Source organism: Phyllostomus hastatus, unplaced genomic scaffold, assembly GCF_019186645.2.
Source record: "Phyllostomus hastatus isolate PE091 unplaced genomic scaffold, TTU_PhHast_1.1 phas_scaffold_12, whole genome shotgun sequence".
NCBI classification, from domain to species: Eukaryota; Metazoa; Chordata; class Mammalia; order Chiroptera; family Phyllostomidae; genus Phyllostomus; species Phyllostomus hastatus.
This window is the reverse complement of record NW_025334007.1, coordinates 4055707-4069089: the sequence shown is the minus strand read 5'-3', so window position 1 is coordinate 4069089 and position 13383 is coordinate 4055707. Positions and strand designations below refer to the sequence as shown.

Genomic DNA, 13383 nt, shown 5'->3' with positions numbered 1-13383 from the left:
TAAATATAAGATATAATTGCTATTTAAAGAAAAACAAGGCTGTAAACTTATAGGTGGTCTGTTAATAGAAGAAAACAGCAAGTAGCAACGCTTACATCATGATTATATTGGTAGATGTCAGTAAGGTACTGCATCAGTTTTCATTAGGATGTAACTTGTAAGAACAGGCTTAAGACTTCATTTTGGGAGAAGGTTCTAGTGCAAGACAAGTGATTCCATTTTATGTTTGTTTTTCTTAGAGTGCAAACTGTTGTGGTTTCATTTTTGTTTATATACCTCCGACTATGCAGTATAAAGGGCATGATAAGTCATAATGATGGCAGCATAAGCTCGTAAGAACACTATAAATGCTAATACAATTCCTAGTTTCAAGATAAAGAAAAAGATCACTAGTTTTACTTTGGGAGTTATTACAGGTATTAGACAAAATGAGTTAGGGCAATTTTTTATAATCTTCACCCCTCAACCCTTGGAAAATGTGAACAGCTGTTCCATTTCAAGTATAAGAAACAAATTGGTATCTATGCAGTCTTAGGCCACAGAGTTTATTTTTCTTTCATTTTCAATTATAAGGTTACCATTCATCGTTTCATGAATTAGTGTCCTCATGTGCATCAGTGAAACACAATACTTCTGAAAATAATTTAGAAGCCCTATGGGGTTTTGTTTCTGTTTTTAGGTGCTGATGATTAGATCATTTGCATATACATTAACAATCCAAAATGTGTGTTTGAGTTCCAGAAGGCGAGACCTGTAGTTGTTTTGGGTATACAATGTGCCCAGTTGTAAGCTGTTAACTGGTAGGAATCTAGTTTTCTTATCCCAAATCCTGTGCTCCCTATATATCACTCTGCTAACTCTTCACCCTCTTAAGACTTCTAACATCTATGCTGCCCACTGACCTCTTAAGGAAATTAGTGTCTACTGAACACCTACTTTGTACCAAGAAATTTGCTATATGATGGGGGCTCACTTAATCCTAGATATCTCCTTTGGAAAGGTGCTATTTTATAGATCAGGAAACATCAAATGAGCTCAAGAAAAATAATGGCAGGCAAGATTTGACAGCTCAGCTGCTTTTTTTCCTTCAGTATATTACACCATTAAGTGCATATTTAAGTTAGTGCCACATATTTAAGTTAGTGCCACATTTCAGTGTTGGAGACCCTATGGATTTCAATAGTTCAGAAAAGTACCAAATAACAAAACATGTACCAAAGCATTGCTTGTTCCCAAAGCACTCCCTGTAAATAAATTACAAAAATGAGAAAAAAAATATAAACTAGAATAATGCAAAAATTTCAAAGTGCAAAACTAAAGCAGCTTTATTTTGGAAAATAATTGTCAGACATCACAAGGCAGAAATAAAGTGAAAGGTAAAATGTACTAAAACAATGACATTTGATAGTCATAAAATGTACTGATTATAGGTCTATTTTTTATTCAAGACTATATCATTGATTTCTACAGAGTTTTTTATTGAAAAAATATATCTTGGAAATGTTAGAAAGCATATGAAGGCAAATCTGAGACACCAAACAGAAATGTGGCTTAATTTTTAACAACTTTTTTATTCAAATTTTATCAATGCTAATTTTAATGATGATATGTTTCTGTGCTAACATGCCACATGCAAACATAAAATATTGCCTTTTAAGATGAAAAATGAAATTCATCATTGAGACCTCCTCCAGTCTCCTTGTGGTAACCCATTTGTTGAATGATGGCCTCTGTCACTGGCCTTTTTCATGTATGTGACATAAATATTTGAGAAAAAATGACCAGCTACCAATATCATCTCTCAACTATTCAATAGGTGTTTAAAGGTTAAAATCTCCCAAAGACCCAAATGTCAATCTCAAGACATTTATATTGTCACTAAATCTCTTTCCTAGCCCAGATCCAATAGAGCCACTACCTGCATATTGAGAAGGGAGCCTTAAATCTACATTTTCTTAAAAGCTGTTCTAAAAAGATCCATGGATCTGCTCTGGCTGGTGCAGCTCAGTGGCTTGTGCTGGCCTGTGAACCAAAGGGTTGCTGGATTTATTCCCCATCAGGGCACAGGCCTGGGTTGCGTACGAGATCCCCAGTAGGGGCTGTGTGAGAGGCAACCATACATTGATGTTTCTCTCCCTGTCTTTCTCCCTCCCTTCCCTTCTCTCTAAAAATAAATAAATAAAAATTTTAATAAATAAATAATCCACGGATCTTTTGATTTCTTAAGCCACCTAAAGAGCACTGACTAATATCCTCTCATTTGTCAAAGAGAAAAGTATTTATCATTTTTCAAAATCACTTTTTCATTCCTGATAACACAGTTCCATGTATCCTGTGCTAATCAAGATTTCTTACTAATAATATTTTAAACTCTTTTATTTTCTAACTTTTCAGAGTCCAAACACCTTTTTTCCCCCTCAAAAACATTTTTATAAAAATACAGTAGTTAATTCAGTCAATTGAAGGAGAAAATTCTACTGGACCCATTGCTTGATTGGGTGAACTCACCTTCAATTGCACACAAAAATCCTGCACTTTTACTTTCCTCTCCCCACACTCGATGCCACTATTCTCATAGTTTATGTTTTTTTATATTGTGTGTTCATTAAAATAAATTACTATATCTAGTTATTTTAATATTATTAATTTTTGAACTTTTGTACTATAGATAAAAGTGATTTATACACCATCATTACAGTACTAAGCTACTCTGAATTTTACTATACATTTACTTTTACCATAGAGTTTTATATTAATGTTTTATATGTTTTCATGCTGTTACTTAGTGTCCTTTCATTTTAACTTGAAGAACTTCCTTTAGCATTTCCTATAAGGCAGGTCTAGTGCTCATGAACTGCCTGAACTTTTGTGGGTCTCAGAATGTCTTTATCTCTCGCTTATTTCTGAAGAACACTTTTTCTGAGTACAGTGTTCTTGGTTGGGATTTTTTCTTTTATCACTTTGTGTAATTCATCCCACTTTCTTCTGGTATGCAAGATTTTTACAGAGAAATTCACTGACAGGCTTACGAGAGTTCCTGTGCATGTGATGAGTCATTTTTGTCTAGCTGCCTTCAAAAATTCTCTCTGTCTTTGGCATTTAGCATTTTTTCCAGTTCTTTTATTGTTGTTCAGTTACAGTCATCCCAATTTCCCCCTCATTGCTCTCCCCTGATCCCAACCCCCACCCCCATTCCCTCAGTCAAAGAAGGAACTCCTACCTTGTGACAGCATGGATGGAACTGGAGAGTATGACATTTAGCATTTTTATTATAATGGGTCTCAGAGTAATCATATTTGATTTGATCTTGCTTGGGGTCCTTTGAGCTTCCTGTACCTGGATGTCCACCTCTCTCCCAAGATTTAGGGAGTTTTCAGTTATTTCTTTAAATAAGCCCTCTGCCACTTTCTTTCTCCTTTTTCTTTAACTTCCATAATGTGAAGTTGGTTCACTTGATGGTGTCCATGTGATGGTGTTCACATAGGCTTTCTTTATTTTTAAAAACATTTGTGCTCCTCCATCTAATTTAAAATGTTCTGTCTTCAAGTTCTCTGTTTTTTTCTTCTGCATGAGCATGTTTGTTTTTGAAGCTATCTATTGATATTTTTTTAGTTCTGTCATATTCTTCAGCTCTAGTATTTCCACTTGGTTCTTTTCAATTGTTTCTATTTCCTTATTAAACTACTCATTTTATTCATGCATTGTTTCTTCTGATTTTGTTAAATTGTCTATCTGGGTTATGTTTTTCTTGCATTGCATTGGATTTCTTTAAGATGATCATTTTGAATGCTTTCTCAGGAAAATTGTAGCTCTCCATTTCTTTGGGATGTTTACTGGAGCTTTATTATTTTCCTTCAATGGTGTCATATTTTCCTGAGTCTTCTTTATCCATGTATCTTTGCATGGGTGTCTGCGTATTTGAAGGAACAAACACCTTGTCTAGTCCTTACAGGCTGATTGCACTAGATTAACTTCTTCTGTTTCCCAAGTCAGTGGGATTACCTCTAGAATTGCAATCATGCTGGGTTGGATCTAGTTTTTAGGCTGTTGCTGGGTCTGCAGGAAGGTCCGTGTTTGGCAGGCTCATTACAAGGGGTTTAGGTAGACAAGGATCCTGTCTGAGTGAGTGTGACTGCTTCTAGTACCTGTTCAGTAGACTGTCACTCGGACAAGTGTGTGCTTCAGGGCCCACAGTTGAGTTCTCGGTCAGCAGGCCTATTACTACCTGGTATATGGATGGGTACACTTCCAACCAGGTCCCTTGAAGGGCTCCTGCCTGGTCACTGTATGGGTCCCTAGGTTGGCAAGACTGTCTCTGGACCATGGCTGAGAGGACACAGGCAAAGAATGTCTTATTTGGCCAGTTTACTGGCATCACTCCTGTTGTTCATTTTTGTGTGTGTGAAACCTAGCAGTCAGAATCTCTTGAAAGTCATGGAAAGAGTAAATCAATGACTATATTTGAGTTTATGAAAGTTATTACAAAGAATATATACATCAGCTGTTTTCCATCTCTGCAGTGAATAGAATGTAGTTGAAGGTTAAAATTAGAGAAAAAGCTACTTAGAGAATAAAGTTCAGAATAAGAAATATACTCAATAGTACCCTGATATGACTATTTATTTATTTTTAATTAATTGTCCAATTAGAGTTGACATTCAACATTATTTTGTATTAGTTTCAGGTGTACAGCACAGTGGTTAGACATTTATATAATTTACAATGTGATCCCCCAATAATTCTAGTACCTATCTGGTATCATATACACTTATTATAATATTTTTGAGTAAAATCCCTATGCTTTACTCTACATCCCCATGATTGTTTTATAACCAATTAGTACTTCTTAATTCTTTCACCATTTTTACCCCCAACCCCCCTCCTCTCTGGTATCCATCAGTCTATTTTCTGTATCTATAAGTCTGTTTATTTTTTCTTTAGAGTTTACATACAAGTTATATCATGTGGTATTTGCCTTTCTTCACCTGGCTTATTTCACTTAGCATAATACCCTCTAGGTCCATCCATGCTGTTACAAATGATGACTAACTATTTTTATGCTGTTTATAAACTTAAGTTTACTTTAAAAGATCACCTATCCTTTAAAAAGCTCTACAGAATTTTTCTATGGTTCTAAAATGTCATTTTTCAAAGTTTCTCCAGCCACATGAAGCTCATACAGACTAGTCAGTATACATTCTTACAGATATTTTTTTTAAAAAATCTGAGAGATAGCACCCAAGCTTCATCTTCAGCTAGTAGTTGGGAAAAAGGCAGACACCTTAGAATCCATGATTCTGAGTCAGAACACATTATTGAATTTATTGTAGTATCTGGCACAGTGTTGGCAGTCTGATAATTTTCAAATCCAGCGCTTGCTTTTGGTGGTAAATAAATGTCTAGTTCGTTATTGAACTGATGTAGACTGTAGGAAAAGAGAGGAATTAGATATCAATCAAGTGTCTCATTGATTTGAGGATGCTGATGCAGCTGCTCACAAGGGTCTGTGTAGCCACTTTTTATCCCAGGATAATCTGCATGTGAGCAATTTCTTTTTATATGAGAATTATTCACTTAAATGCTATACATCCATCCAGATGACATGAAGACATAGCAAACTGACTGAGGCCATAGCACCAATTCCTGAGGTTCACTTAAGCTTGCTATACTTACTGTATATACTCCTCTAGGCAAGAATCTATCCCCTTTTGGGTGGAAGTGTGTTTCAGTTATTTTGGGTGTTTCAGTTATTTTATTGAGAGCACATGCCCGGTCATGTAAAGACCAATTATCATGGAGCTAAAGCTGCAGTGTTTAGGTTTTGTGGTGCTCTGGTCAATTACCTGGCTGCTAGCTGCAGCTCTTTGATGTCTTTGAGACTTCTAGATGCCTATATTCTATCCTAGAAAGAGTTCCTCAAAGTGTGGTCCTTGGATCTGCTGCAGCATTACCTGAGAGTTTTCTATAAATGTAAATTCTCAGGACCTATTTTAGACCTTCTGAATGAAAAACTCAGGGGGTGGGGCCCGGAAATCTGTATTTGAACAAGCCCTCCAAATCTGGTCATTCGTGCTCAACTCTGAAAACAATTTTTCCAGAGGAGTTCACGGGGACTCTAGGACCTTCCCTTGAGTCACAGTGAGAAAATACAGTTCAAGACTACTCTAAATGAGCCTCACTAAACTCCACCCCCATAGCTCCTAGCAATTCCTTGCAGAATCCATCCAGGCAGCATGGAGTATATACCACCAAAGGCTTCTCTCCTAGGAAATGGCCCAGGCCTTGAGAAAATCTCTGCACTATGACATATAAGTCATGTGATACCCAAATGAATGGCCATTCACTCATTTAATCAACACATATATTTGAGCATCTACTAAACTCTAGTCACATATCTGAGTTGAGAATTGTGTGGTCAAAGAAAGAAGATAAAATAATGATGTAAGACAATAATGCAATACCTGGGAAAAGAGACCTCCACCAATGCAGCTATCAGACTCAAATTCAAAGGAAACAAACTGCACATTTAGCTGCTGGTTTTTGACAATGAATAGGCATAAATACTTTTCAAGTTACCATAAACATAATCAGTGGTGAGCTTTGGAAACATAAATTCTGTAACTCTGTGTGGAATGGGTCAGAAGGAGAAGGAAACAGAGAAGGGGTATCCACCAAAAATAATTATAACAACTGAGAAATGAATATGGCCTGACTTAGGAATGGCTATGAGATTACTGGTAAATGCAAAGGGATAAGTGAGACATGCATCTGAAGCTTGGAGACTAAAGAAGTAAGATTGTTATGTCATTAAAATTAAAGTAAAATAAAAGATGGAGAATGGAGCTTTGCAATGTGAAGCTTGTTATTTTGTGGGCATGTGGAATGTAAGGTGATGCTGAACATGCAAATTAAGGAGTCCAAGTTACAGGTAGAAGCAGAGGACTGTTGGTAGGTAGCTCATAAGAAAGAAAACAGGATTGGACATCTATGTTAGGGAGGCAGCTACACAGATGTGATTGTTGATGTTATGGAAAGAAAGGAGATTTTTAAAGGAAAGTGGGTTGAGAGAAAAATGAAGCAGGCTATAGAAAATATCTTGAGAAATATGGTGTTTTATGGGTTGGAAGAGAGGCGTCTGTGGAAGAGGAAGGGGAACTAAAAACTGACAGACAATGTCATGTAAGCAAAAGCGATACCCAGGTAGGACTTACCAGTATTGATGAACCAATTGTGAACATTTCTTCTGAGTCATAAGTGCTCTGTTTTTATTGGTGTTCATAATGGTCTGGTTTTCAAATATTTTTAAGCCTAGAAAAGATAAAGGGCAAAGAATGAGGTTCTGGTCATTACACATCCCAGATTCTGGCAAACTTCGATACTTTATAGAACTGTGGGGCAAACCAGAGAAGACAAGCTCCAAGAAAGAAAATAGTATATGCATGAAATCATTCTACAGTTTACAGTCTGGCTTAAGGAACCCTCCCTCAGCATAAACACAGTAATTAAAATTGAGGTGAATTATGAATTCTGGTATCATGTTCTCAAAAAGAAACTGACAAATGAGAGACTATCCAGAAGATAAGTGACTTCTTGTTCTTACAAACAATAAATGAGAAATCTGGGATGTTTTTCTTAAAAATTTAGGATAAAGATACTACATGAGAGTGGTCATCAAATATTTGAAGAGTTTTATGTTAAAAGGGGGGAAGAATGGAGAAAGAAACAGGTTTTAGAACCAAGTTTCATTCACTTTTTGTCATTTTTGATTCTTATGCTCAAACTGATTAACATGGAGAGAAATAATTTGACTTTATTTTACATGTAAAATAACTGGGGATCAGTAAAGCAATATGCTTTTTCTGTAATAATTCAGTGTAACAATACCCTCAGTCCCAAAATCCAAGAACCGACTTCCAGTAAAAAATTACATATCCCACTGTCAAGCAAGGTGAAGGTTTCTCTTTTTTTTTTCAAACAGGATAAAATGCCTAAAGGCAGGATTGATTGATTGATTAATTAAGTGTAACCATTATTTAGAGTAAGCACCCGCTATCCAAATATGTGGCTTTTTATAAGCAGTTAAGATTCTCTATGATCTATGCATCAAAAAAAAATGCTGGAAGTTAACATAGTATCCTTTTTTTATTGATTTTTCTCCTGCCGCCTTCACAACAACAGCAAAATGGAAACGTGCCCCCTTACAGCTCCAAACCAGCTCCAGAATATTTGGCACTGTGAACTTGTTATTGAAAAGTTAACAAGGGCTTCTTTCTCTAGTCTCCCAGAAGTGGGACATTTGGAGATGTTTGTGAAAAGAGGTGAACGTTTTCATGCCCTGGTAGTTTCTTTGTGAAGTAGTGACTTCAGCTTTCCTCTGTAATGTTTTTGACAGACAATAAAGATTACGATGCATACTTGTCATACACCAAAGTGGATCCTGACCAGTGGAATCAAGAGACTGGGGAAGAAGAACGCTTTGCTCTTGAAATCCTACCTGATATGCTTGAAAAGCACTATGGATACAAGTTGTTTATACCAGACAGAGATTTGATCCCAACTGGGAGTAAGTTCATGTTTGCATCTGAGAGTGTGTGTCTTCGTGTGTCTATCTGTGTAGTCATCATTTCTAGACGTAGTGTTACCTTCTGGTTCTTTACTTCCAAAATCGTATGTGTCAGATTCTCAAGAAAGAAATGTCATTATGTGCTGATATGAAACTTAATTTTTCACACGTCTGAGGAATGCTATTTCCATTATTTTATAAAGCATCTCATTTGATGAGCCTTAACACTGAAAGAAACCAAATGAGAGATTTGTACTTGGAAAATTATTTCTAACATTAAAAGCAAAGCCTGCACTTTATTCAGAGTGATCATTGGCTATTTTCATCTTCTCAACAAACACCAATTCTCATTTAATGTGTGAAAGAGAATCTTCTGGGGCTTTCTGGACCGTATGTTGGATTTACTCATTCTGACAAACCTTTCTTCTCTTTTGTAGCCTACATTGAAGATGTAGCAAGGTGTGTAGATCAAAGCAAGCGGCTGATTATTGTCATGACCCCAAATTACGTAGTCAGAAGGGGCTGGAGCATCTTTGAGCTGGAGACCAGGCTCCGAAACATGCTTGTGACTGGGGAAATTAAAGTGATTCTAATTGAATGCAGTGAGCTCCGCGGAGTTATGAACTACCAGGAGGTGGAGGCCCTCAAGCACACCATCAAGCTCCTGACGGTTATTAAATGGCATGGACCAAAATGCAACAAGTTGAACTCTAAGTTCTGGAAACGTTTACAATATGAAATGCCTTTTAAGAGGATAGAACCCATTACGCACGAGCAGGCTTTAGATGTTAGTGAGCAGGGGCCTTTTGGGGAGCTGCAGACTGTCTCGGCCATTTCCATGGCTGCGGCCACCTCCACAGCTCTAGCCACGGCTCATCCAGATCTCCGTTCCACCTTTCACAACACGTACCATTCACAAATGCGTCAGAAACACTACTACCGAAGCTACGAGTATGACGTACCTCCTACCGGCACCCTGCCTCTTACCTCCATAGGAAATCAGCATACCTATTGTAACATCCCTATGACACTCATCAATGGGCAGCGGCCACAGACAAAATCGAGCAGGGAGCAGAATCCAGATGAGGCTCACACAAACAGTGCCATCCTGCCGCTGTTGCCAAGGGAGACCAGTATATCCAGTGTGATTTGGTGACAGAAAAGCAAGGGACACCCCGTCGTCCCTGGGAGCTTGAGTAGAGTCTGCAGTCCAGTGCCTGGAACTAAATCCTCGACTGCTGCTGTTAAAAACATGCATTACAATCTCTAGAACACGAGGAAAAACAGGGTCTTGTACATATGTTTTTTGCAGTTTCTTTGTAGCATCAGTGTTTTCCTGTTTTACCATGTCTCTGACCCATTACATTTTTGACTTTGTTTTATATGTCATTGGAATTTGTAAATTTACATTTTTTTAAAGAAGAGACTTATGTATAGATAGAGAACCCTTCTTTGCTTCATTAGTTTAGTTTCAGAATGGGTTTCATTTCCTTTCCTTGATTTTGTTTTGCTTTTAACATTTCCTTGGGGTGCTTGGACAAATCAATCTGATGAGACAAGGAGCACCGGATCCTCTCTTGGGTTCTACCTGGGATCAGCAGGGCCACGTGGGCCTTCAGAGAGCAGTGCGACGAATGCCAGCATTGCCATTTGAGGGGAAAGAAATGAGAAGAACACTTGTTCATAAAAGGGCCCCGCCAATCAGAGCCCTGAATCTCTCTGCCTTGTCCCACCTCATTCCTCACCTCTACCCTTCTAATGGCGGCATGATGTGTAAAAACTCTGAGGAGGGGTGGGGGTGGGTCTAACTGTCTTAACACTTAATTCACTGTTCGTCAGAATACACTCCAGACCCAAAAGAGTGCTAGTCACTTGACAGTGACCGCTACAGCGTGCTAAGAAGAGAAGATCAAGGGCATGAAAATGGGGGAAAGAGTGTTGTTTCCATTTTTTAAATGAGTTGTTGTACCCTTCTATAAATATATATATATATAGAAAAACACACAACAAAACAAAAGAAACAAAAAAAACACAAAAAATGACAAAAAAAAACAAAAAAAAATTAAGCCCTATATTTGATCACTTCCTGGAAAGGCATGAATGTGTTTGTGGATGTTTTTGTTTAATATTCTACTTCCTCTTTTCCCTCTATATTTTTTCTGCAAATGAGATTATGTGCAAATGCCAGGCAAGTTAACTCAAAAGGGTGAATCAACACAAGTCAAAAGGAAATTTACACCGAAGGCTTCCAAACCAAAGGGAAGGACAGGATGTGTCATCAAATATGTTTTGTCACCTTGTATTATACAAAGTGTTATTTTCTAAAGAGTCAGAACAAATCCGTGAAACTTATTATGGGGTCCCCTTGTACTAAGTGTTAATTCACTGTACTTACTTTTCAATGCTACATTTAGAATCAAGTGTTTGGTTTCGGTTTGTGAACATAAACAACACTTACTAATATCAGTGTTTCAGTAAGAACTCAGGAGGTCGAACATATGAATACCTACAGAAGTCAGTATTTTCAAAATAAACATTATTTACACAAAACGTTTTTATAAATTAGGTGAGAATGTGTTTAAAATAATTTCACTGTATAAAAACTTAGTTTTGTTTTCACTGTATAATTCTGTCTTTCAGAAACAGAAAGCTGATGCTCCCCCAGAAAATTCCTCCCTACCATGTAGCTTTGTTTGAAATCAGTGACATAAGCAGCTAATATATATTTATGTTAAAGACGATGCAAAATCAGTCATAAAGGAACTTGCAGAGGGCAGAATTGTTGAAGGGAAATAGTACCTAATTAGCTTTTAGTTAAAAACAATGTGATGAAAACACTGATAATACAACTTTTACATTACTTTAGTGACTCCTTGTAGGAACGTCCATTCCAGTCATCATCTGTGGCTCGTGTAGTGACTATAATATGTTTGGTTTGTTCCTACCACCTATAATAACAAAACAAGTGTACAGTTTTGGTCACAATTCTAAGGTGTGAGTTGGCCACAAAAAGTATACACTTCAACAGAATTCATCAGGGAGGGTAAAATTGAATTGCAAATGTCCAAGAGATACGTCTAAGAATTTTGTAACAACACAAAGTTTTCCGTATTTGTGCGACAAGGTAAAGGAGCCTTGGGATGTGCGTTGATTTTTCTTTGCTTAGAAAAAAAAGTTTATTTCCCTGACGACTCACCTGGGTCTTTCTCTAGAATCTGTTCTTTATTCCCTTGCTCCCTTTGGACCTGTGTCACATTTTCACAAACCATAACTGAAGCTGCAAGGACGCATAAACTTTTAAGGTCAGCTTTGCACATCGGGTTATTTTCAGAATCCAAGAAAGCCGTTGTTTACTTTGTACGATGGACGCCTGTCAGAGACTGGTGGGGGCGAATCTCATCGGACTGGATTCTCGACCCCCCCCCCCCCTCCAGTGCTCAGAAACCTGTAAACATGGCAGTGGTCTGGTTTCTTTCTTTTTCTTTTTCTTTTTCTTTTTTTAAGTGCACGATGGAAGTGTGGAATACATGTAGAGGAAGTAATCACACCACAGTCATATTTTAGGCATCCATAGGTGTTACTTTAGCTGCCTTGGGAGTTCTTTTCTTTTGGTTCTATTTTTAGTGTAGATTTAAGCACTTTGAATAGCATGATTCAGGGATTGATGGGTAATATTTGATATCTCACAACTTAAGAAATATTTTTCCTCTAATGCTTTGTCATATTTTTAAAACTGAAATAAATGGAGAAGCTATCTATGGCTTTAGAAACATTCCTCCCAAGATTCCCTCTATCAGCTCCATGTGAGAACAAATGAAGGAAACTGTCGTGTGTTCACATGCTCTCTGTTTAACAAAATTTATGTTAGAACTCACAATAAAAAGAGAAAAAAATGTATTTTCCCTAGTGCTTAGGTTTCATCCTTCTCTTTTTTTTCTGTGGGGGCTGTTGGGGATAAGCATATTCTAGTTTTCAAAGCACAGTTGAAAGTGTGAACATTTAGCCAAGCTGAGGGAAAGAATGGTCCCGTGAACTTGGACATGTGTGATGTTTGGTATTGCCTGGTTTTGTCCATCATAGCTCAGGCTCCAAGTGACACATTATGGATTCAAGAGTTCATCTGGTTCTTTAACGTAACCTCTACTTGCTGCCTATGAGTGTCCTACCCTTTATACTGGTGCTCAAATCTTTGATTATTTAATTTAGAATTCATTCCTTAGATTTCCTATGGGCAGAGAAGAAATTTGTATCCCAAGCAGCCAGCTGATTTAAGTTTAGGTATATTCTTTGAAATAAATCTGAGATGCGAAAAGTGAAGAGACTTGAACCTACTCTATTTCTATAGCTAAACACCCAGTACAAACCGTCGACCATTTTCAGTTTATTACTTTCTGGATAATGTTTGTATTTGAACCCTATCAACTTAATCTTAAATATCCAGATACTGGTTTCTTCTTTATTTCTTTATTATTTAGTATTTTATAACAAGAGGAAATATTTACTGAGAGCCAATCCCTAAACTCGAGGTGAGTTTTGTTTATCCTAGAATAGTCATTAACTTCGACAGATACTATTTATGTAAATTAAGATCACCATTTCTAGGAAAACATTAATTCCTACATTTGTACATTACTTTCTGATTCTGGAATGATACTCTAGTTATCCTTTCTCTAAGAAGTATTTTTTTATCGTGTGTTTAATTTCTTTCCTTTCTTTCAAGTATCATTTACGTTTATATCTTTAGTCCCAGAAAAAAAAGCGTACTTAAATTCAAAGAAGACTATTGGTATTCTACAAGAAAAATGGCTGAATGGAACTAA

At 37.0% G+C, this 13383-nt stretch overlaps 1 protein-coding gene across 1 annotated transcript in view; it reads left to right on the top strand.

The window, feature by feature from the left end:
- Positions 1-9897, top strand: part of IL1RAPL1 (interleukin 1 receptor accessory protein like 1) — a 582852-nt gene extending 572955 nt beyond the window's left edge. Inside the window, exons 9-10 of the mRNA XM_045855844.1 lie at positions 8393-8563; positions 9001-9897. Coding sequence (XP_045711800.1) covers positions 8393-8563; positions 9001-9719 — 890 coding nt within the window. The 3' untranslated portion in view covers positions 9720-9897. The remainder of the gene's footprint in view (positions 1-8392; positions 8564-9000) is intronic.
- Positions 9898-13383: the final 3486 nt, after the last annotated feature.